Genomic DNA, 23,322 nt, shown 5'->3' on the forward strand with positions numbered 1-23,322 from the left:
GAATATAATTTTGGAGACTCATCAGATGAAGACGATGAATATGTTCCTGAACATCAGTCTGACACTGATAACGAACAAAGTGGCGACGATAATGAAGAAGAACAAACAGAACCCAATACCTCGAAAAGAAATATCGCCAGTATACTGGGAAAAATTGTTTATAACATCGTACTGTTTAGCACATCAAGCTCAATTATGATATGGGTGTCAAAACCAAAGTTGAAGAGGGTGGCTAAGAGTAACAAATAGTTATCTTGTAACAAGTATTGTGTTTTATTTTAGTTTGAAGTGTTTTTAAGAGACAAGTTTTATTTCACTGGAATTTTGTTTAATTTTTTTGTCATATCTCCATATTTTAAAAAAAGTGTAATAAAACACTAGTTTATGTTTTTTCCACCTACCTCTACCGAAAGTATACTTTTCCGGACCTGATTTTAGGGAGCAAAGTTGTACTTGGAGGAAAAAGTAAAAGTGACGTCATGGTATTTCATTCATGAAATATAACTTATTGACGCCCTGTACAATATCTATTTTCTATTAGGTAAGGATCTATACATTTTAACGTTTATTTATAAAACACCCTATATTTTGCAGAATGGTAAAAAACAGTAAATTGTTATTTTGATTTAACAATGTTTACATTCATAATTTGACTTATATTTAACAGTTGACAGTTATATTGTACGTACTTATTAGTTTTAGTTCTAATAAATTTCGTTGGTTAGTTACATAAATAAATTAAGTAAAAATGAAAAAATTACTTGTTATTTAAGGAAGGTGGAAAAACCCTATGTATAACATGGGAGTAAAGTGCCTTTTCCTCCCTTGAATGATTACTACCCTCCGCTACGCGTCGTGCAGTAAATTCATTCTCGGGAGGAAAAGTAGCACTTTCCTCCCTTGTTATACAAATAGCTATTTCATGTTTATCAGATCTAATGAGAAATGTTTCTTTCAAATAAACATATTTTGAAAATAAGATATTGTTGTTTATTTTTTTGTACTACATACAGCAGAAAAAATAAATACATAACATTTATTACTAAAAAAAATCAATTAGAGTTTTCGAGACCCCACTGTGCAGTCTACGTTAGATGAACGAGCTGTGCTGTTCTAGGGTTAATTAAATTATGTAGCATACGATACTTTGTGAGACCTTGTCTGTGTAAATTTTAGTTGAAGCTTGTCGCTTAAGATAAACATCGATAGTTTTAAGGTATCAATTTATAAATGAATATTCATAAATAACGTAAGTATCTTAAGAGGAAAAATATTATTCATGACTCATGACAAAAATCGACAAAGAAAAATAAAATTTAATACATATATTAATATGTGACACTCTGATCTTCTTCATCAGTTTCTGCCAATGTGTCAGGAATTTCACTTTTGTAACTTAACTCTTCATATTCTTGCACAAACTCCTGTGGTATGACATGTTTCCGACATAGGTTTATGTGTTTTTTTAAAGCTTAAGATGTAATCTTTAAACTGCACTAAATTATTTTGCGTTAGACATGAAATAAACAACATCTTTTTGAGAAAATTAAGAAAGATAAAACAAATGTAGGTAATACAATAACCGAAAAATATCAGTTAAAAAAATGTTTGTACAAAGTCATCAAAACCTTTTTCTGTACCTACAACTTACCTAAATAATAACAAGCTTAAAAATGTATAAATGTAATTGTTTTGAGCTCTTACACAGTATGTCTGCATAACTTGGAAACTATTGATTACTTTTTATTATTAGTTTAAAAAAACTACTTATCAGATATTAAATTTCATTAATTTCATACGAGGTATGTCAAAAAATGTGAATCTTGTTCAAGAGTAAAGTAGCTTTATATTTCACAATATCGAAAATTGTTAATAAAAAAAGTTGTTTGGAATTAAAAACTATGTTTCAATGTTCGTTCTATATTGACTCCCCTACATTTGTTTCAGGTTTCAGTGAACTTACTACGTTGATATATTTACTACTAAGTTGATATATTTTTGTTGCAAATATAATATTTATGATATGTGCACAAGAACAACTAAAAACCATAGATTACGTCATTACCAAATTAGTAAATTAGACTTCAAATTCTATGAAAAAGACAATAAACCATAAAAACAAGTATTACAAACTTACCGCATCTATTGAATAAAAGGATTTATAAAAACTACCACTATTTTCGTTTTAAATTGTTGCAGCGAAATAAAATTTCCACTGAATTCTAACACATTTAAGATAACACTGAGTAATCCTAACGGTCATTTTGGTCATTGAATCTTATCGTAAGCGGCAAAATATCCAAACGTAAACGACAAGATTGATGGCGTTTACCATCAACTGTTGGTACTACCTTGGCGTTTACGATACCATAGGCACAAAATGAGTTTGAAATGCGGTGGTTACGATAAACATTAAATTCAATTTTAGACAATTCGGATGTTATTAGGAAAAAAATAATTTTTAATTAGCTGTATACTATCGTAAGGAACTATTTAAGATAAAAATCCCATTTTCGGAAAATTGATGCTTACGATGTTTTGTCAAAAACCCGATATTTTGTCTGTTTCCATGACGGAATAATTTTAAAGGGTTTTTACCCATATATTTTTGTATTTTGGTGGTTAGCATGTTAGAATCAAGTGAGTATAACCTATAACTTTTCTTAAAACCGTAGTTAAAATTTAAAAAATTTGCATTATCTTATCAGGTTATACGCATCCGATCGAAAGCTAGTTCTGTGATGTAGCCCTTTTTAGGGATTTTAACAAATAAGCCTTTTATAAAGGATTTTAGTCAATTTTTTTTACATTTTATTACACTTTAGTCTTTTTATACACTCCTTCCCAACCTCCCTTTATCTCCTTCTGTCCAATGCTAGTTTTTTCCATATCTCAATGTACTTTTCTTCAGGTCTTCATACACACTGGGCTTCCATCTTTTTCTTGGACCGCCTTTCCTTCGTTTTTGTATTAGTCTTCATGAGAGTACCATTTTTGGCATTCTTTTACATCACATTCTTTCGATGTGCCCAAAATATCGTATTCTCTGTGCTTTGATCGTCGTCGTTATTGTTGGCTCTTTACACAATTCTTCCAATTCTTTATTTGTTCTTCTTCTCCACTGAATTTCTATCGTCACATCTCCATATATTGCTCTTTCCATTTTTCTCTCCTATCTTTCGAAAAGGTCTCTTTCTGACTTTTTTTAGCACTCATGTTTCGCATGCGTATGTGTGTAGGTATAATAACAGTCTTATAAACTCTGATTTTTGTTTTGGTTGATAAGGATTTGGATTTCATTATTGTTCTTAATGCTCCACATTTTTTATTTCCTTTAGCTATCTTTGCCTTATCTTCCGTTCATCATGACCATTTTGATCTATTTTGGCTCCCAGGTAATTAATTTCTTTAAACCATTAACTTTTTATTTCGGTTCTCTTTCTACGTAAAAATTCTCTTATCTTCAAGACACTCATAACATTTTATAATAATAAAAACAATCGGTATTACGCGTGAAATATACTAAAAATGCCAAAATCCCAATCAAAAACTAGGTTAAAAAAATAGAACCTGAAAGTTCAAAATCGGTATACATTAAAAAAATGTATTTTCTCGGCTTCCCATGGATAAATTTTCTTCATTCTTTTTATTCTCAAGTAACTGGAGTACAGCCATCTAACTAACGTACTAGTAAATGCGAAAGATCCTTTGGTTTTGGTATAATAAATTAGCTTCTTCTTAAAGTTCCCTCTCCTATCGGAGGTTGGATATCATAATGGCTATGGTCACTTTGTTGGCTGCTGCTCTCAATAGTTGTAATGAACTACAGTTAAACCATTCTCTAAGGTTCCTCAGCCAGGAGATGCGTCTTCTTCCTATGTTTCTTCTTCCTTGGATCCTTCCTTGCATAATAATTCTCAGCAACTCATATTTTTCTCCTCTGGTAATGTGACCCAAATATTCCAGTTTTCTAGTCTTTACATTTTTCATAATTTTTAACTCCTTATTTAAACGTCGTAGCACTTCAACATTGGTAATCCTTTGAACCCACTGAATTTTCAATATTCTTCTGTAACACCACATTTCGAACGCTTCTATTCTTCTTATGTGTTGTCTCTTCAATGTCCAAGCTTCCATTCCGTATAGCAGTATAGAAAATATGTAGCATCTTAGAGCCCTCAATTTGAGAGGCAACTGAAGGTCTTTGTTTGTAAGCAGTGTCTTCAATTTTATAAATTCTTGCCTTGCAGTTTCAATTCGGACTTTAATTTCTTTGCTTTGGTCATTTTTGTCATCAACCCAGGTTCCCAGATATTTGTATGTCTTAACTTTTTCTATTTGGGTTTGCTCTATCATTAACCTTTCATTTCCATGTTCTGTTTTTGAGACAATCATAAATTTAGTTTTTTTCTTGTTTATTTTTAGTCCGTATCGAATGCAATAATCGTTAATTCTATTTAGCAATTCTTGTAGCGATTCCAGGGTGTCTGCCATTATAACGGTGTCATCAGCGAATCTTATGTTATTTACTATTCCTCAGTTTATAGAGATTCCATCACTTAGCTCCGCTATCGCTTCCTGAAATATGGCTTCACTGTACAGGTTAAACAGTAGCGGCGACAGAACACAACCCTGTCTTACTCCTCTCTTTATATCAATATTCTCGGATTCTTGTTCTTCTATCTTTATATTGGCCTTTTGATTCCAATACAGATTGATGATAATTCGTAAATCTCGTCTGTCTATATCTCTGTTTTTCAATAATTCTATTAGTTTTTCATGTCGGACCCTGTCGAACGCTTTTTCGAAGTCGATGAAACAGGAATAAATATCCAGGTTCATATCTAAGCATCTTTGAGAGAGGACATTAAACGCAAACAATGCCTCTCTTGTTCCAAGTCCTTTGCGGAACCCAAATTGGGTATCATCCATATCATTATTCTAGCTTTCTGTATAATCTTCCATGAATCACCTTTAGAAATATTTTGAGGGTATGGCTTATTAGTGATATTGTCCTATAGTCCGAACAATCTTTGGCGTATATTGTTTTTGGTATTGTTACAAAGGTGGACACCAACCATTTCTGAGGGACTTTTCCGGTTTTATATACTTCATTAAACAGATGCAGTAGTACCGGTAGAGTTTCATCGTCTAGACATTTCAGTAATTCCGCAGGTATTTCGTCTGGACCTACAGTTTTTCCGTTTTTTGCGTTTGGTATTGCTTGTTCGATTTCCTCCATTATGATCTCTGGTCCCGTTTCGCTGTCGATTTCTTCCGGTTCTTGTCTATTATCCTTAAACAGATCTGTTATGTATATCTTCCACTTTTTTAATTTCTCTTTGACTTCTATAATAATTTTTCCATTTATGTCTTTAAGAAGGCCATCTTTCTTTTTTCGCTGTGTATTTGTGATTTCCTTTATTTTCTTGTGCATGTTAAAGCTATCATACTTTTTAGAATATTCTTCTATTTCACTACATTGATTTGCCAGCCAGGTGGATTTGGCCTCTTTTATTTTCTTTCCTATTAATCTCTAGTCTTTGTTTGAATTTCGAACGAGACAGTCGATATTACCAGTCTGCTTATCTTTCTTCTTCTTTAAGTTCCATCTTCTATCGAAGGTTGGAAATCATCTCGGCAATGCGGACCCTGTTGACTGCCGCTCTAAATATCTCTGCACTACTGCATTCGAACCATTCCCGTAAGTTCTTAAGCCAGGATGTTCTTCGTCTTCCCACATTTCGCTTTCCTCGGATTTTGCCTTGCATAATAAGTTGTAATAATGAGTATTTTTGCCCTCTCATCACATGTCCCAAGTACTCAAGTTTTCGTCTTTTGATAGTTAGTATTATTTCCGGTTGATTTCCTATCCTTCTAGTTACTTCCACGTTCGACATTCTTTGAATCCATGATATTCGTAGGATTCTTCTGTAACACCAAAATTCAAAGGCGGCCAACTTATTCAAATGGACTTGTTTCAACGTCCACGCTTCCAAGCCACAAAGAAGAGTAGAGAACACGTAACATCGAAGCATCCTTAGGCGTAGTTCTAACCTTATATCCCGACAACAAAGAAAATTTTTAAGTTTAATGAATGATGCACGTGCTATTTCAATACGTGTCTTAATTTCTTTGGTTTGGTCTACATTTGATGTTATCCATGTTCCTAAGTAGTTGTAGTTATCCACACTCTCAATCACAGTATCTTCAATAGTTAATTGGATGTTTACGTGTGCTGATTTAGTTATGATCATGCATTTAGTTTTCTTTAAATTCATCTTCAGTCCGTACTCATGACAGCGTTCATTAAGGCGGTCCATTACGTTCTGTAAATCATTGTTATTATCTGTTATTATTACTGTATCGTCTGCAAAACGTAAGTTGTTCAAAACTTCTCCATTGATAGATATACCTTCTATTGAATTTGAGAGCGCTTCTTGAAATACCGCTTCACTGTAGACATTGAAAAGTAGTGGAGACAGCACGCAACCCTGACGGACTCCTCTCTGTATTTTGATATCTTGCGTATCCTGGTTGTCAACTCTTATCTTGGCAGTTTGATTCCAATATATATTAGATATAATTTTCATGTCACGACTGTCAATATTTTTGCTTTTTAATATATCTACAAGCTTCTTATGTTGAACTTTATCAAATGCCTTTTCAAAGTCTACAAAACATAAGTACATATCCTGATTCATGTCCATGCATCTCTGGGCCAGCACATTCAAGCCGAACAAAGCATCTCGTGTGCTCATACCATTTCTAAAGCCAAATTGTGTGTCACTGATTTCATATTCGAGAGTTTTAACAATTCTACTGTGTATTATTTTCAAAAATGTTTTAAGTATGTGACTCATTAAAGATGCTTATCTTTAGTTAAATATAAATACAAAAAAAAATCCAGTTTGTGGTGAAGCAAATTAAACGATTGTTAATGGGACCCAAAAAACGAAAATGGATTCCGCTTCGACGGTGATAAATCAGAATATTCTGCAATCTAACGAACCTATGCAATGCGACGTAATGGGTACTAGTCAGCAGCCAGTGGCGTACGCTCCAAAATACCAAATGTGCACTGATCAACAATTACAAGGTAATAATCAAATTTCTCAACCATTAAACACATCTTACTCTCAACCCTTAAAGCAACCCCAATATACTAACCCACCTTCCACCTCATTAAATCAAACCGAATGGAAAACAGTCGAAAACTCCAACAAAAGACATCGAACTAGTCCAGACAAAAGAATTGTAAAGCAAACAAAAATAAACGATTACTGGCTGAACTCGCCGACTACCACTTCTAACAGATTCGAGGCACTAAATAGCGAGTCAAAAGATGATGAAATAAATGACAATGAAAGCACAAGTGAAAAATAGAAAATAACCAAACCGCCTCCAATATTTATTAAAGGGGTTAAACACATTCCCCCACTTATCGAATTACTAAACCAAATTGCTGAAAATAATTATGAATTAAAAGTTCTTAGCTCCGATCAAGTTAAACTTCAGCCAAAATCTGCTGACTACTATAGTACAATAACAAAAGCCCTATCGGAAAAAAAGACAGAGTTTCATACTTATCAAATAAAAAACGAGCGCAGTTTCAGGGTTGTTCTTAAGAACATGCATTACTCGATGGACAAAAATCTTATAAAAAAGGAAATAGAAGAGAAAGACCACACTGTTAGAAACATTTGGAATATCAAACACCCTAAAACTAAAGATCAGCTATCACTATTTTTCGTCGGCCTGGAACCTTCTGATAATAATAGAGATATATGACATTGAGTTCCTATTAAACCATAAGATTAAAATTGAACCACCGTACCAAAAAAGAGAGATACCACAATGTTCTAGATGTCAACGATACGGACATACCAAATCATACTGCCACCTTAGACCACGATGTGTAAAGTGCACAGGGGATCATGCAACACAGCAATGCACTAATAAAGAAAGAAGTGCCAACGTCCAGTGTGTACTCTGCGAGGGAGACCACCCAGCAAACTACAAAGGTTACAGGGTATACAAGGAGCTACAAACGAAAAAATTCCCAACGGTTAGACCCAGGCCTAGTATGCCAATTAATCATGCACAACATGTCCAAGCAGGAGTTACCTACGCCCAAATCGTTAATAATTCACAACAAATTACGAATAGTAATACAAACCAAACAGAAGTAATTACTACCAATACTCCCGCCTCAAATGACATGGCTGAACTAAAGAATATGATAAAAGTCCTGATGGAACAAATGGGTACACTGTTAAACTTTCTCACCACCGTCGTCACTAAATTAACAAAATGATCAAATTCTTAAAAATAGCTATTTGGAATGCCAACGGGCTAACAAATCATGCTCAAGAGGTTAAAGCTTTTATACTAATACACAACATCGACATAATGTTAATATCTGAAACACACTTTTCAAATAGAAGCTATCTGAGAATTCCCAACTATGCAATATATAACACCAAACATCCAGATGGCACTGCACATGGAGGAACTGCAATCATAATTAAGTCATCGATAAAACACCATGAGTTAAATAAGTTTAAAAGAGACTATATACAAGCAACAAGTATTAGCAAGACCGGAACGGTCCTTTAACAGTAACTGCAATATATAGTCCACCACGACATACTATAGCCAAAAATCAATACCAAGAATTCTTCAACACACTAGGAAACAGGTTTCTAGCAGGCGGCGATTATAACGCAAAACACACTCACTGGGGATCCAGGCTAATAACCCCGAAAGGTAGGCAATTATACATGGCAATGGAAACAAACAACCTAAAATACATATCTACTGGCGAACCCACATACTGGCCCACAGACACAAACAAAATTCCAGATTTGGTTGATTTCTGTGTGACGAAAGGAATACCACTTGAATCCCAGACAGCACAATCTTGTTTCGATCTTTCATCCGACCACTCTCCTGTCTTGGTCATGATATCCACGAATATCCTCGAAACAGAACCTCCACCATATCTAAGTAGTAAATATACCAATTGATTTACCCAACGAAATAAAAGAAAAAATCGCAGAAAAAAGAAGACTAAGGAAAGTATGGCAAAGAACCCGTGCACCCCAGGATAAAAATAGATTAAACCAAGCTACAGCGCGACTAAAAACTTTGTTAAACAACAATAAAACAACGACATAAAACGATATCTACAAAATCTATCTGCCACGGAAACCTCCGAATACTCGCTATGGAAGGCAACACGAAATATTAACAGACCACAACTCTCTAATCCGCCTATCCGGGCCAGTAACGGACGATGGGATAAAAGTAACAACGAAAAAGCTACAGTCTTTGCCAAATACCTGGAGGAAGCGTTCCAACCACATGCCCAAAACAACAACTCTGATGCAGAAGATAATATTCAATTGTATTTAGAATATCCATACCAACTAGAAGCACCGTTGGAGAAATTCACAGCCAAACAAGTTTGCAACAAAATCCAAACAGATATGAATCCAAAAAAGTCCCCAGGGTTCGACCTAATCACTGCAAGAATTTTAAAAGAACTTCCCAAGAAAGGCGTGCAATATTTGACACAGATTTTTAACGCAATCTTAAGAACTGGTTACTATCCCCTTTTGTGGAAAGTGGCACAAATCATCTTAATACCCAAACCACGCAAGTCTGTAGAAGAAGTTAAGTCCTATAGACCTATCAGTCTACTTTCAGTGATGTCAAAGGTTTTTGAAAAACTCTTACTAGACAGATTACAGCCAATCCTCGTGGAAAAGCAGCTAATACCCAACCACCAGTTTGGATTTAGACAACAACATGCTACCACCGAGCAAATTCATCGAGTCTGCAATTCCATAAACAAAGCCTTAGAAGAGAAGCAATACTGCTCTGCAGCCTTTTTGGATGTCTCGCAGGCTTTTGATAAAGCCTGGCACACTGGCTTGCTATACAAAATAAGAAAGGTCCTTCCTCTCAACTACTTTCTAATCCTCAAGTCCTATCTCTCCGACCGCCATTTCCTTGTAAAAGTTAAAGATCAGTGCACTAACTTACATCCAATCAAAGCTGGAGTACCTCAGGGTAGTGTCCTTGGACCAGTTCTCTACCTACTCTACACAGCAGATCTTCCTACAAGCCAAAACATCATCACAGCCACATATGCAGATGACACAGCAATCATTGCAGCTCACTCAAACCCGTACATCGCCTCGCAACTGCTCCAGACAAACGTCGACAGTATAAATATCTGGTTACAAACATGGCGAATTAAAGTAAACGAAAGCAAGTCAGTACATATAACGTTCATTAATCGAAAAGATACGTGCCCAACCGTCTCAATAAATACAAGTACTACAACAAAAGGATGACGTAAAATACCTAGGTATGCACTTGGACGGCAGATTAACGTGGAAGAAACACATATTCACGAAAAGAAAACAGTTGGGTCTGAAACTCAATAAAATGTACTGGCTGATAGAAAAAAGGTCACAACTGAGTTTGTACAATAAAATTTTAGTATACAAGGCAGTGATTAAGCCAATATGGAGCTATGGTATCCAACTGTGAGGATCTGCGTCGAGATCCAATATCGACATCCTGGAGAGATTCCAATCGAAAACCTTGCGCATTATCACAAATGCACCGTGGTACATGCCCAATGAACACATCAATCGTGATCTCCAAATGAAGACTGTCAAAGAAGAAATTGCCAGTTACGCCCAAAAATAAGACATCCGACTACAAAACCACCCCAACAGGCTAGCGAAGAACCTAATGAGACCCCAGGCAAACAGAAGGCTAAAGCGCCACACTCCAAGCGATCTACGAACAAGATTTTAAATTTTAAATTTTCAAAAATATTTTATTTATTATAGAGTTTTATTTATAGGGTTTTATTTATTAGTCACAAATAATTTTGTTAAGTACTAAAATTATGATTTTATAGGTTATTGTCACTGGACAGTCTCCTGCAAGTCTCTTTTAATTGTTAAACAATTTACTTATTGTAATCATTATTACAGATTGTAAATAAATGGGATGTTAAAAAAAATTAATTTTTGGATTTCCTTGTATTTTGCCTTACTCCTGCCTTTATGTTTCCTTCTTTCCTCTATTAGCTCTAGAATTTCTGGAGTCATCCATCTCTGTTTTTTTATTATTCTTGTGGGTACTATCTTCTTTCCTGCCTCTACTAACGTTTCTTGTATCACGTTCCATTTGTCATTTACATCTGTTGTTTTTATCACGTCTTGTTTGATTTTCTTTAAGTTATCATTTATTTTTGCTTTTAGCCTCTGACGTACAGGTTCTTCTTTTATATTTGAGACATCAAATCGTGGTATATTTGTTTGTTTTTGGATCTTTTTCAGTTTTATCTTCATTACGCCTACTAATGGATTATGATCTGAATTTATTAGGCCAGGATAATAAGACAAAAATATACCCTGTTAGTGACACTCGAGCAGCCAGGGTACTGAAGCGTTTTTTCGACAAGTAATACCTACAGGAACAAATTGTAACTATTTCCTGCGTAGGATCTGGCGGCCATTTTTATTTATAAACAATTAACTGTCAAAAAATGGCATTTCTCCCTTTTTTTTTCAAATCAATGGAAAACAGTGAAACTTATGATTTTTTTAGTACAAATATCTTTGAGATTATGGAAAAAGCTTTAAAATGACATATTACAAAGTTTGATATACTCATTTATTGTTAATATAATTGCGAAAAAAGTTCGGAATTGCAAAAAAAAATATTTTCGCAATAACTGTTGTAAAAATTAGTGTACAGGTTTGAAATTTTTGTCAAATGAGGGTTCTTTGGTGCTTAATATGTGATAAAAGTTTCAAAGCAATTCGTTGAAGTGTTTAAATTTTATTCGAATTTTTTATCTCAGAGAGCATTTTTTTTGCAATAACGTAAGTCAGAAAAAAATGACGTTAGAACCATTCCACGGGTTTCAAATGGAAGAGCATGAGCTATGTTTTCAACTTGGTTTAAAAAAAGCGAATAAAAAATGCATTTATTAGTAATAAATAATTATGCAAAAGTATCGTAAATCTTTCCGTATAAACTTTTTGGATAACTTTTTCCAAAAAAAAATAACTTTTTTACCCTGTTTTAAGTGCACAATTACCAAGTAATGTTATTTATATTATAATTGATAAAAAATTGTAATAAATATATATAATTTCTTATATAACAAAATAAAAAGTTTATAAGGAAAGATTTACGGTACTTTTGCATAATTATTTATTACTAATAAATGCATTTTTTATTCGTTTTTTTTAAACCAAGTTGAAAATATAGCTCATGCTCTTTCATTTGACACCTGTGGAATGGTTCTAACGTCATTTCTTTCTGACTTATGTTATTGCAAAAAAATGCTCTCTGGAAAAAACAATTTGAATAAAATTTAAACAATTGAATGAATCGCTTTGAAATTTTTATCACGTATTAAGCACTAAAGAACCATTATATGACAAAAATTTCAAAGCTGTTCACTAATTTTTACAATAGATATTGCGAAATTAATTTTTTTTTTGCAAATCCGACCTTTTTTCGCAATTATATTAACAATAAATGAGTGTATCAAACTTTGTAATACGTCATTTTAAAGCTTTTTCCATAGTCTCAAAGATATTTGTACTAAAAAAACCATAAGTTTCACTGTTTTCCATTGACTTAAAAAAAAAGGAAAAATGCCATTTTTTTGACACTTAATTGTTTATAAATAAAAATGGCCGCCAGATCCTACGCAGGAAATAGTTATAATTTGTCCCTATAGGTATTACCTGTCGAAAAAACGCTTTAGTACCCTGGCTGCTCGAGTTTCATGGGAAAAACCTTATTACCCTGGACTATATGTCAGCTCCGGGGTATGTTCTCACAGACTTTATAGTGTTTTTATATCTGGATTTGATTAAAATGTAATCTATCTGGTTTCTTCCAATGTGATCTTCCGAATCCGCCGGTGATATCCAGGTATAAAGTCTTCTTGTAGGTAATTTAAATAAGGTATTCATTACTAACATCTCCTCGCTTTGGCAGAATTCGACAAGTCTGTCCCCCCTTTCATTTCTCTCTCCCAAGCCAAATTCTCCCACACATCCATCCACTTTTCCTTTTCCAAACTTGGCGTTGAAATCTCCCATCACCAACATCTTTTTTGTGGATCTTATGATTTCGTTCAATTGCATGTAGAACCTTTCTATCTCGGCCTCATCTTTGTCGGCAGTAGGATTTGGACAACGTTTATCTTTTTAGAGAATGTTTGTAACTGAATCATCATCAATCTTTCAGAGTAGGGGGTAAAACCAACGACAGATTTATTTGTCTCTTTGTCTACAAGTATCGCAACTCCATATCGATGTCTTGGATCATTGTTACCAACATAATACATTATGCCGTTGTTTGTGGTTAGTTTTCCTGAATCGGGCCATTGAACGTCGCTGATACCGAATATATTTATCTTAAGGCGATCCATTTCAGCTGTTAGGTTATCGAGCTTACCTGGTTGATACAAACTCTTCACGTTCCATGTGGCCAGTCTTAGGGTTCTTCCTTTTTCTATTTTTTCTAAACCAATGGTTTTCTTGGTTTCCTTCTGATTATGAGGGTTTCGTTTGCTGACGACCTGAGAGGCCTCATATTCTTCAAGTGTACCTCTCCTGCCGGATCTTGGTTTCCGACTTCCATGATTCATGAAGGTGTCTTTGGGCTTTCTCAAATGCCATTATGATTGTCTAGGAATGCCATTTTAGACCTTCAATACAGTGGTTTTCCGTTCCCTTCCGTATCCTTATGCCGTAGACCACTAATAAATTAGCTTAGACCGTTTAAATATAAGAATTTCAGTAATATTTTATTAAACGCTTTTCTTTAGTTCAAGAGTTTGGGTCAAATCTTTAGACGTTAATTTGACTGCCTTTTCTTCAGTGCAAATGAATGAAAATGTACCCCGCACAAACCTTATGGAAATTAGGTCCCAGTGGATTTCGTTCATACTTTGGAAAAATATTCTTTGAAGTATCCGGATCAAAAGTTTTCATGGGCACAACTGAATCGTATGAAGGGTTTTCAAGATATAGAGGCACAAACTCGGAAAATTATAAGATTTACTGGGTATTCCAATTCCCTGAGTTACTGGTTATCTGGCAACATGTAGAAGTTTAGATCAAGGAAAAGTACTAGTAGTCTAAGATTTTTTCCTGGCTATCCAATGGTGACATTTACTTTGACCTTGACCTTCAACGGACGTCATCTTCTAGAGTTTCGAGGGTTTTCGGCATTAAATTGATATAATCAGATTACTCATGGGTTTTTGGGATCGCTAAACACGAATATACCATCACAATTGACCTCCGGAGGACGTGGTGGCCAGGGCCAGTGCAAGGGACGTCATCCTCTACAGTTTCGACGGTTTTCGGCATTTAATTGATGCAAATGAATTACTGGTTTCCAAGGTCAATAAAAGGGGCTCCTGGAGTTTCGAGGATCTTTGGTACTACATTAATGCAAACGGATTAGTTATAAAAATTCACAAGGAAAAAGTTTTCCTGTGGTTGGCTGTGTACCATGTAATACTTTTCTTTTCTTTCTCCCCTTCTTTATACCCTTTCAGGTGTCGGATTTGGGTTAAGTTTAGCTACATATTCACCCATCTCTTCCATTCTTTTCTGTCTTGTTTTCTGTTTAATTTTTCCTGCTTCTACTATTTGCTGTATCCATTTTTTCCTCGGTCTGCCTTTTTTCTTTTTTGTAATATTCCTTGTTTCGTGAACTTTCCTTGTTAGTCTACTAGGTTTCATTCTCATTAGATGTCCATACCAGTTTAATTGTCTCTTTATTATTTTATTCATTATCGGTTCCTGTTTAGTTATCCCTCTTATTGCCTCATTTCTTGTTCTATCCCATTTGGTCTTTCCGGCTATAGCTCGTAGATGTCTAATCTCAATTGCATTTATCCTACTATTATGCTTTTTCTGTAAAGTCCAATTTTCGCTCGTATACAGTATCGTCGGTATCACAATCGTATTATATATTTTAATTTTTGTTTCCTGGTACAATTTTTTTTCCTCAGAACTGGCGCTAGTGCGTAGTACAGTTTGTTTGATTTTTTGGTTCTGTTTGTTATTTCGAGGTCCATTTTCCCATCATTGGTAATTATACTTTCAACATAATCATATGCGGTAACTATTTCCAGTTGAGTATTTTTGCATTTTATATTTACTTTATTTTCTTCCTTTACGCCGATGACCATTATTTTACTTTTCTCGATGTTTATTTCCATTTTTAATTTCTCTATTTCTTCTGTCCATATGTTTATAAGTTTTTGCATTTTTGTCACGGAATCTGCTATAAGGACTATATCATCCGCATACAATAAGGTTTCTATTTTTATTGGCTGTAGTCTTTGGTATCCTATTGTTGTCTGTATTTGGTTCGTTCTTTCTCCAGTATTTCTAGTCAATTCATTCATGACTATTATGAATAGTAGCGGACTAAGACTGTCTCCTTGCTTGATACCTCTTTCCCAATTGAATTCTTCAGATCTTTCTCCTGCTATCTGTACACGCCCTTTTACTACTCTGTATATACTTTCAATTATTTTTATCAGTGTAATTGGTACTTTCGTCTTCTGCAAGCATTTCCATATAATTTTTCTTTCTATAGAGTCGAATGCTGCCCTTAGATCTATAAACGCTAGAATGAGCTTTCCTCCCGAGTCAATACTTCTTTCTATTATATTTCTAATGATGTAAATGTTATCGTTTGTCTGTCTTTCTGGTCTAAACGCTGCTTGTTCCTCTTCCAGTTCTTTTTCTACCTCTTGTCTTAGCCTCTTCTCTACTATTTTCGTGTATATTTTAAAACATACCGATGATAAACATATTGCTCTATAATTTTCGCAGTTGAGGTGTTCTCCCTTTTTGTATATTGGTACTATAAGGTTACTTTGCCAGTCTTTTGGAATTTGCTGCTTTTCCCATGCCTCTTTGTACATTTTCAACAACCAGTTTATCCCTTCTTCTCCCACGTACTTGACCATTTCCGGGTCTATGTCATCATCCCCTCCAGCTTTACCTATTTTTACGTTTGATACTTCCTGTATTACTTCTTCTCTACTTATTTGCTCTATTTCTTTGTTCTGGTTATCTTGATATATTTCACTTCTATCATCTATTGTTTAATTTCTAAATTTGTTTTCATAGTATTCTTTCCATACTTTAGCTATCTGTTCTGGATTTGTTTGGATTTGGTTTGTTGTATCCCTTACGGCTGTTATTTCTTTACGATTTCCTTTCTTCATATGTCTGATTGTTGTCCAGAAGCTTCTATAATTTGTTACATAGTTTTCCTGTAATTCTTCTCCAAACTCTTCCCACGTCTTTGTTTTTGCTTTCCTTATGGTGTTTTTCGCTAATCGTCTCAGCCTTTTGTATTATTCTTTATCTTCTTTCAGCTCGGTTTCAATGCATTTTTTCTATGCTATTTTCTTTTTCTTCACTGCTGTTTTAACTTCATTGTTCCACCATCTCCTTCTTTTATGGTGTTTGTTATGTTTTCTATACCATGTAATACAAAAAACAGTAAAATCCTGTATAAAAGGTATACTTAAAAACCCTCAAAAGGGCCACATCAAAATCACATAACCAGTTTTCGACTGGTTTACCAGTCATCATCAGTGCTTACGTGAAATGTACATGCTAACCACCAAGATAGTATTTAACAAAAATATGTGTGTTCTGGTGTTTCGGGGGAATCAAATGGATTACTCTTAGGTTTTTAACTCCAGAAGATAACCTGTCTTGGGCACCAGGTGCTCCTGTGTTTGTGCTGATCACGTATTCGTATTCAGCAACACCAAAAACCTGTGACTAATCCGTTTGCATTAATGTAGTAACAAAGACCCTCGAAACTTCAGGAGCCCCTTTCATTGACCTTGGAAACCAGGTGCTCCGGGAGTCGGTTCTGGTGGCATATTCGTATTTAGCGACCTCAAAAAACCCTCCAGTAATTCATTTGCATCAATTAAATGCCGAAAACCATCGACACTCTAGAGGATGACGTCCCTTGCAGTGGCCCTGGACACCACGTCATGCGGAGGTCAATTCTGATGGTATATTCGTGTTAGCGATCCCAAAAACCCATGAGTAATCTGCTTATATCAATTTAATGCCGAAAACCCTCGAAACTCTAGAAGATGACGTCCCTTGCTGTGGCCATGGCCATTACGTCCTCCGGAGGTCAATTCTGATGGCATATCCGTGTTTAGCGATCCCAAAAACCCATGAGTAATCTGTTTATATCAGTTTAATGCCGAAAACCCTCAAAACTCTAGAAGATGACGTCCGTTGAAAGTCAAGGTCAAACTAAAGGTCGCCATTCGATAGCCAGGAAAAAATCCTAGACTACTAATACTTTTCCTTGATCCAAACTTCTACATGTTGCCAGGTAACCAGTAACTCAGGGAATTGGAATACCCAGTAAATCTTATAATTTTCCGAATTTGTGCCTCTATATCTTGAAAATCCTTCATACAATTGAGTTGTGCCCATGAGAACTTTTTATCAGGATACTTCAAAGGGTATTTTCCCAAAGTATGAACGAAATCCACTGGGACCTAATTTCCATAAGGTTTGTGCGGGGTACTTTGCAGACATATGCATTCGCGGTAACAATACACGAATAAAATCAATAAAAAATTGCATGTTTATTAATTGTTTAAATAAAAGGAAAACGATTTTAATGGAAAATGCTTAAATTCTTTTGTTTTTTACTATGTAGAAACTTGAAACTTTTACAGATTCTAGCTAATTATATGAACTATACATAATTCCACTTTTTACGTTAATTGTTTACGTTATGCTTCATCAATAGACAATAAAGTTTCAAATTCTTTGCCGATTGCGACTACTTTTCCTGTTTGTACATCATATCTATACACATCCTAAGTGGCGACGATTTTGAACGCTTATATCTTTGTTTATATAAACATCGGCGCTTATTATATTTTAAATAGTCTTATTCATTATTAGATAGGTATTTCTAAAATTATTCTGTTTCCAGTTGGGAATTACAGATATATTTGACGATGCTGACCTTACTGGAATCGCCGATGCTAGAATTCAGGTCTCCCAAGTTAACCAAAAGACATTTATTGATGTTAATGAGTATGGTGCCGAAGCTGCAGCTGCTACAGCAGGTCAGTAACTATTTATTTTGTGCTTAGGGGTCATTGAAAACGATTTTAATATTACTGATTGAAGAAACAAAACACAATTTAAAGTAGTTTCTGCATTTATTCCTATCACTACTTTATCACTTTATTAGTATTATTACTGTATATTTTACCTTATCTACTGCTAAAGTATGTTAAACTATTTATACAGTTAAATACATGCCCGGAGAGTTCAAGCCACAACGTCAGGCAATTCAGTACTAGTATATAGGGTGGAAGGCACTTATGGAATAAAATTATTTCTGTTCTTGTTTTAAAAAATTAAAAAAAACGCTTATACCCGTGTATTTTTAAATATAAGTATACGCTATTTAAATCTAAATTTGAATGTACAGGGTGAATCACGCAAGCCTAGCATAGTCGATAAGCTTTATTTTTAATGGAACACCCTATATATTTTTATATTTTTAAAAGCTGCTTTACAACCTGATTTCAACGAACCATGTCATGTATGGTGTATTATGAATAATACAGGGTGAAATTTTAAAATTATAGTTTGTGGAAACCACTATGGATTAAAATGGTTTGTGTCCTTATTCTAGAAAATCATACATAATAAACGCTAGGATATGTCAACTTTTAAATTCAAATATGCACTGTTTAAACATTACTATAAATATACAGGGTGATTCACTCAACTCTAGCATAGTCCATGATCTTTAATTTTAATAAAACACCCTGTATATTTTTATATTTTTAAAATCTGCTAAACAACCTCACATCGAAAAAGTGTATTATGTAGGGCCTATTATGAATAATAAAAGGTGAAATTTTAAAATTATGATAATTTTCGTCAAGATATTAATAGGCTATTGATTATGTTCAAAATAAGAGAGCTAAAAGGAACTACAACGTTAACGGGATTTTATTGTTTCATAAAGTCAACGGACCTCTAAATTTGAAAAAACCGCGGAGTGCTACCCTTTAAATGGGTGCGTTTTTGAGAAATGGGTGAATTAGTCCCTAGGCACAGGGTGAATTAGGGTGAGTGCTATGCACTTTTGGTACAAAGACGTCTATAGAAAAATTGTTCCAGGTTAAATTTACTATCGAAATATTACATTCTAAAGTCAGAAATATTTTTATTTACAAAAATATATTAAAAAAAAAAGCAAAAAAACAACACGAAAAAAAGCAATTTTGTTTTTTGCCCCATAACTTTTTTCCACGGGGAAATAGGTATAGACATTGCTTTAGCAAAAAATAACCTACATTCTTTCTCTTTAAAATGAAGTTTAGTAGAAGTATCTAGCATTTTATTTTCCGAAATAGGATTTTTCAAAATTCGCCACTCACAGCATTTTTGGGCCATTTTCCCGATTATTTCGCAAAAGTTGTTCTGTAACTTTTTTTTACGCATTTATAGGTATATACAATGGTACATTTATTAGAAAGAGGGGTCAATTACCTTTAAAATGGTCTATTGTATAAGGTTGCTTGACTATTTTGAAGCAAGTTCTGCTTTTTCAAGGTTTTATACTTTTAATGATTTTTAATATTTTTCCTGATCATTTTTTAAATTTCTCATTATGACTTTTTTCTTGTACATTTAGGGATGTACATTGCATAATAGAAAACAGCAATTCTTTACTTTAAAATGGTGTATTCCAAAAAAATCTTGGACTATTTTTAAACAAGATATCCGTAGGATACCCAAGAGTATCCGTAATTTGAAAAAATTTTAAAATTCTTTATTCTTTTTTCAATTAGTCAATCAAGAACATAATTGCATATTATAATATAATTTTAAATTACAAATAATTTTTCTTAATAAAACTTTTCGATATTGTGAAATATAAAGGAACTTTACTCCTGAGCAAATTCATATTTTTAACATACCTCGTACACTATTAATACAATTTTATATCTGATGATTGAATTTTAGGTTTTAGACTAGGCAGAGCATTTTATAAAGAATAACTTGTTTTCATAAAATTAATACTAAAAATGTTTTCCATATGGTTCCAACTATTGCCTGTGTATATGTCACACTTTGAAAAAGCATATCTTGTTTAAAAATAGTCCTAGAATTTTTTACAGTACACCATTTTAAACTAAAGAAAATGAGCTTTCCTTTTTATTACACAATGTATATATCCAAATATACAATAAAAAAAAGTTATAATGAGAAATTTAAAAATAATCGTAAAATATATCAAAAATCATTAAAAGTATAAAATTTTGAAAAACCATATCTTGCTTAAATATAGCCATGCTCCCTTCTACGATAAAACATTTTAAAGGTAATTGACTTCTCTTTCTACTAAATGTACCATTGCGTATACCTAGAAATGCGTAGGAAAAAGCTACAGAACAATGTTTGCGAAGTAACAAGGAAAATATCCCAAAATCACTGTGAGTGGCCAAATTTGAAAAATCATATTTTGTAAATTGTAAATCACAGGGACTTCTACATTTTAAAGAGGAAGAATAGAAGTTTTTTTTCTGTGAAGCAATGTCTATACCTATATCCCCCTGGAAAAAAGTTATGGGGCAAAAATCAAAATTGCTATCTTCCATGTTTTTTTCTTGCTTTTATTTTGGATATATTTTTGTAAAAAAAACATGTTTTTGACTTTAAAATATGATATTTCGATAGTACATTTAACCTGGAACAATTTTCCTTTAGACGTGTTTGCACTAAATGTGCATAAAACTCACCCTAATTCGCCCTGTGCCTAGGTACTAATTCACCTTTTTCTCAAAAACGCACCCATTTAAATGGTAGGACTCCGAGGTTTTTTCAAATATAGAGGTCCATTGACTATAATATAATCTTGTTTCATATTATGAAACAATAAAACCCTGTTAACGTTGTAGTTCCTTTCTAAAATACATAATCAATAGCCTATAAACACCAACATAAAATTTTGAAATTTATAATTTATCATACTTTAAAAATTGGTATTATTTTACACACATAGCTATAGTTATCTCAATAAAGACGTACATTTTCTAACTAAGAATAAATCTATATTGGGTTTCGTATTAATTTAATATTTAATGTTTTCATAAAATTTATAAATAATTTAAAAATTTCACCTTGTATTATTCATATTGGACCCTACATAATACACTTTTTTTTAGATCAGGTTGTGAAGTAGCTTCTAAGAACAAAAAATATACAGGGTGATCCATTAAAACTACAGAACATGGACTATGCTGTACTTGCGTGGATCACCCTGTATATTTAAATTTATGTTTGTAAAGCGCCTATTTGAATTTAAAAGTTGACGTTTCCCAGTATTTTTTATTATTTACTAAAATAAGGACATTTAGCACCAATTAATAGGCAACATATTATACATTAGACACTAGGAATCCTGGCGCTGCGCGCTGGGTGACGGATAATCCACAAAAACACCAAAAACAACTAATCGATACCCAACAAAATAAAAAGTAAACAATTAGATTTTTAACTACATAATTATTGATAAATAAATTCACAAATTAATATAATCCTTAAAAATGGCCAGTGGTGGAGGTGGAGCAATTAAGAAGACGGGACCGGCAAGAGTGGAGTATGAAAGCAGCAGCGAAGAGAACGGGAATAAGAGAAGTAGGGATGGGTACGATGCGGAAGATTTATTCAGAAAAAGCAAGGTAACGAGGAGAACACCGACTAAGAGTGATAACCAAAATGAACAGATGATACAAATGATGCAGACAATTATGTCAAGAAATGAAGATATGATGATGGAAATAAAAAACTTGCGCAGAGCGCAACAAGAAACATTGGATTGTGTCAGACAGCTGGAGAAAAAGAATAAGGAGTTAGAAAAACGACTCAATGAAGCAAATGACAGAATAGAAAGAATTGAGAAGGATAAAAGAAAAAAGAACATAATAATTAAAGGATTAACTTTCGATAGCAATGATAACAGGTCCACTAAACAAAAACTAGAACAGTTTATTGAAGCAAATCTGCAACTAAAGGTTAAACTGAGGGAAGGAAATAAAATTGGTGATAAATCATTTCTGGCAGAAATGGAAAATATGACGGATAAAATCTCGGTATTAAGGAACAAAAGTAAACTTAGAAACATAACAGGGCAAGGAGTATATATAGAGTCTGACATGACAAAAATGGAAAGAGAGATACAGGCTATAATTAGGAAAATAGCGAAGGAGGAAAAAGATAAGGGTAATACAGTAAAAATAGGGTATATGAAGCTAAATATTAATGGAAAAGATATGAAATAGGATAAGGATAATGGTAAACTGACAGAAAGCACACATAACAGCCAGAGAGGACTCCCAAAAAACTAAAAAGGAATGCAGAAAAGACTCCAATAATTATAACGACTAAAGCAACGGACAAGTACATGAGATTGGAAAATGATAATACGAAGTATAAACAAGATAACGAGGCAAAACAAAACCATAAGACAGAAAAGCCAAGAGATCAAAAGTCTGACTCCGTAGAGAATGATGAAAAAGGTAAAGAAATGGGTAAAGAAAAAAGAAGAGTGGAAAAAAGGAAAAAAGAGAAAATAAGAATGGCAACATGGAATGTACGCGGCACCTATGAGGAAGGAGCCATGAAGGAATTAGTAAAAGAAGTAGGAAGATATAAATTGGATATTGTAGCGGTACAAGAAACAAAACAATTGAGGTCAGAAATATCGGAATTAGAAAATGTGGTTTTTTTCAAAAGTGGAGGAGCAGATAGGATGTTGGGAACAGGTTTTATTATAAGAAAAGGTCTAAAAGAAAATATTATGAGTTTTAATCCCATATCGGAGAGGATGTGTTATATACGACTAAAAGGAAAAAAAGAAATATAAGCATTTTAAATGTACACGCCCCTACCGAAGAAAAAGATGAAGAGATAAAAGACATATATTATGAAAAAATGGAGATGGAATATGAAAGGATACCGAAACATGACGTCAAAATTATAATGGGAGACCTAAATGCAAAAGTGGGGAAAGAGGCAATCTACAGAAATACAGTAGGAAAGCATAGCAAACACGACGAGTCACATCACAACGGACAGAGACTGATAAGTTTTGCAATAGAAAAAAATATGGTGGTAAGAAGTACACAGCTACAGCGGAAAGAGATACATAAGGGTACGT

The 23,322-nt window shown here is 33.7% G+C and overlaps 1 protein-coding gene across 1 annotated transcript in view; it reads left to right on the top strand.

Annotated features, from left to right (window-relative positions):
* Positions 1–23,322, top strand: part of LOC114329176 (ovalbumin-related protein X-like) — a 66,115-nt gene that overhangs the window by 8,884 nt on the left and 33,909 nt on the right. The window contains exon 3 of the mRNA XM_050642946.1: positions 18,070–18,205. Within this exon, the coding sequence (XP_050498903.1) occupies positions 18,070–18,205 (136 nt within the window). The remainder of the gene's footprint in view (positions 1–18,069; positions 18,206–23,322) is intronic.

This window comes from Diabrotica virgifera, chromosome 2 (genome assembly GCF_917563875.1).
Source record: "Diabrotica virgifera virgifera chromosome 2, PGI_DIABVI_V3a".
Classification (NCBI taxonomy): Eukaryota; Metazoa; Arthropoda; class Insecta; order Coleoptera; family Chrysomelidae; genus Diabrotica; species Diabrotica virgifera.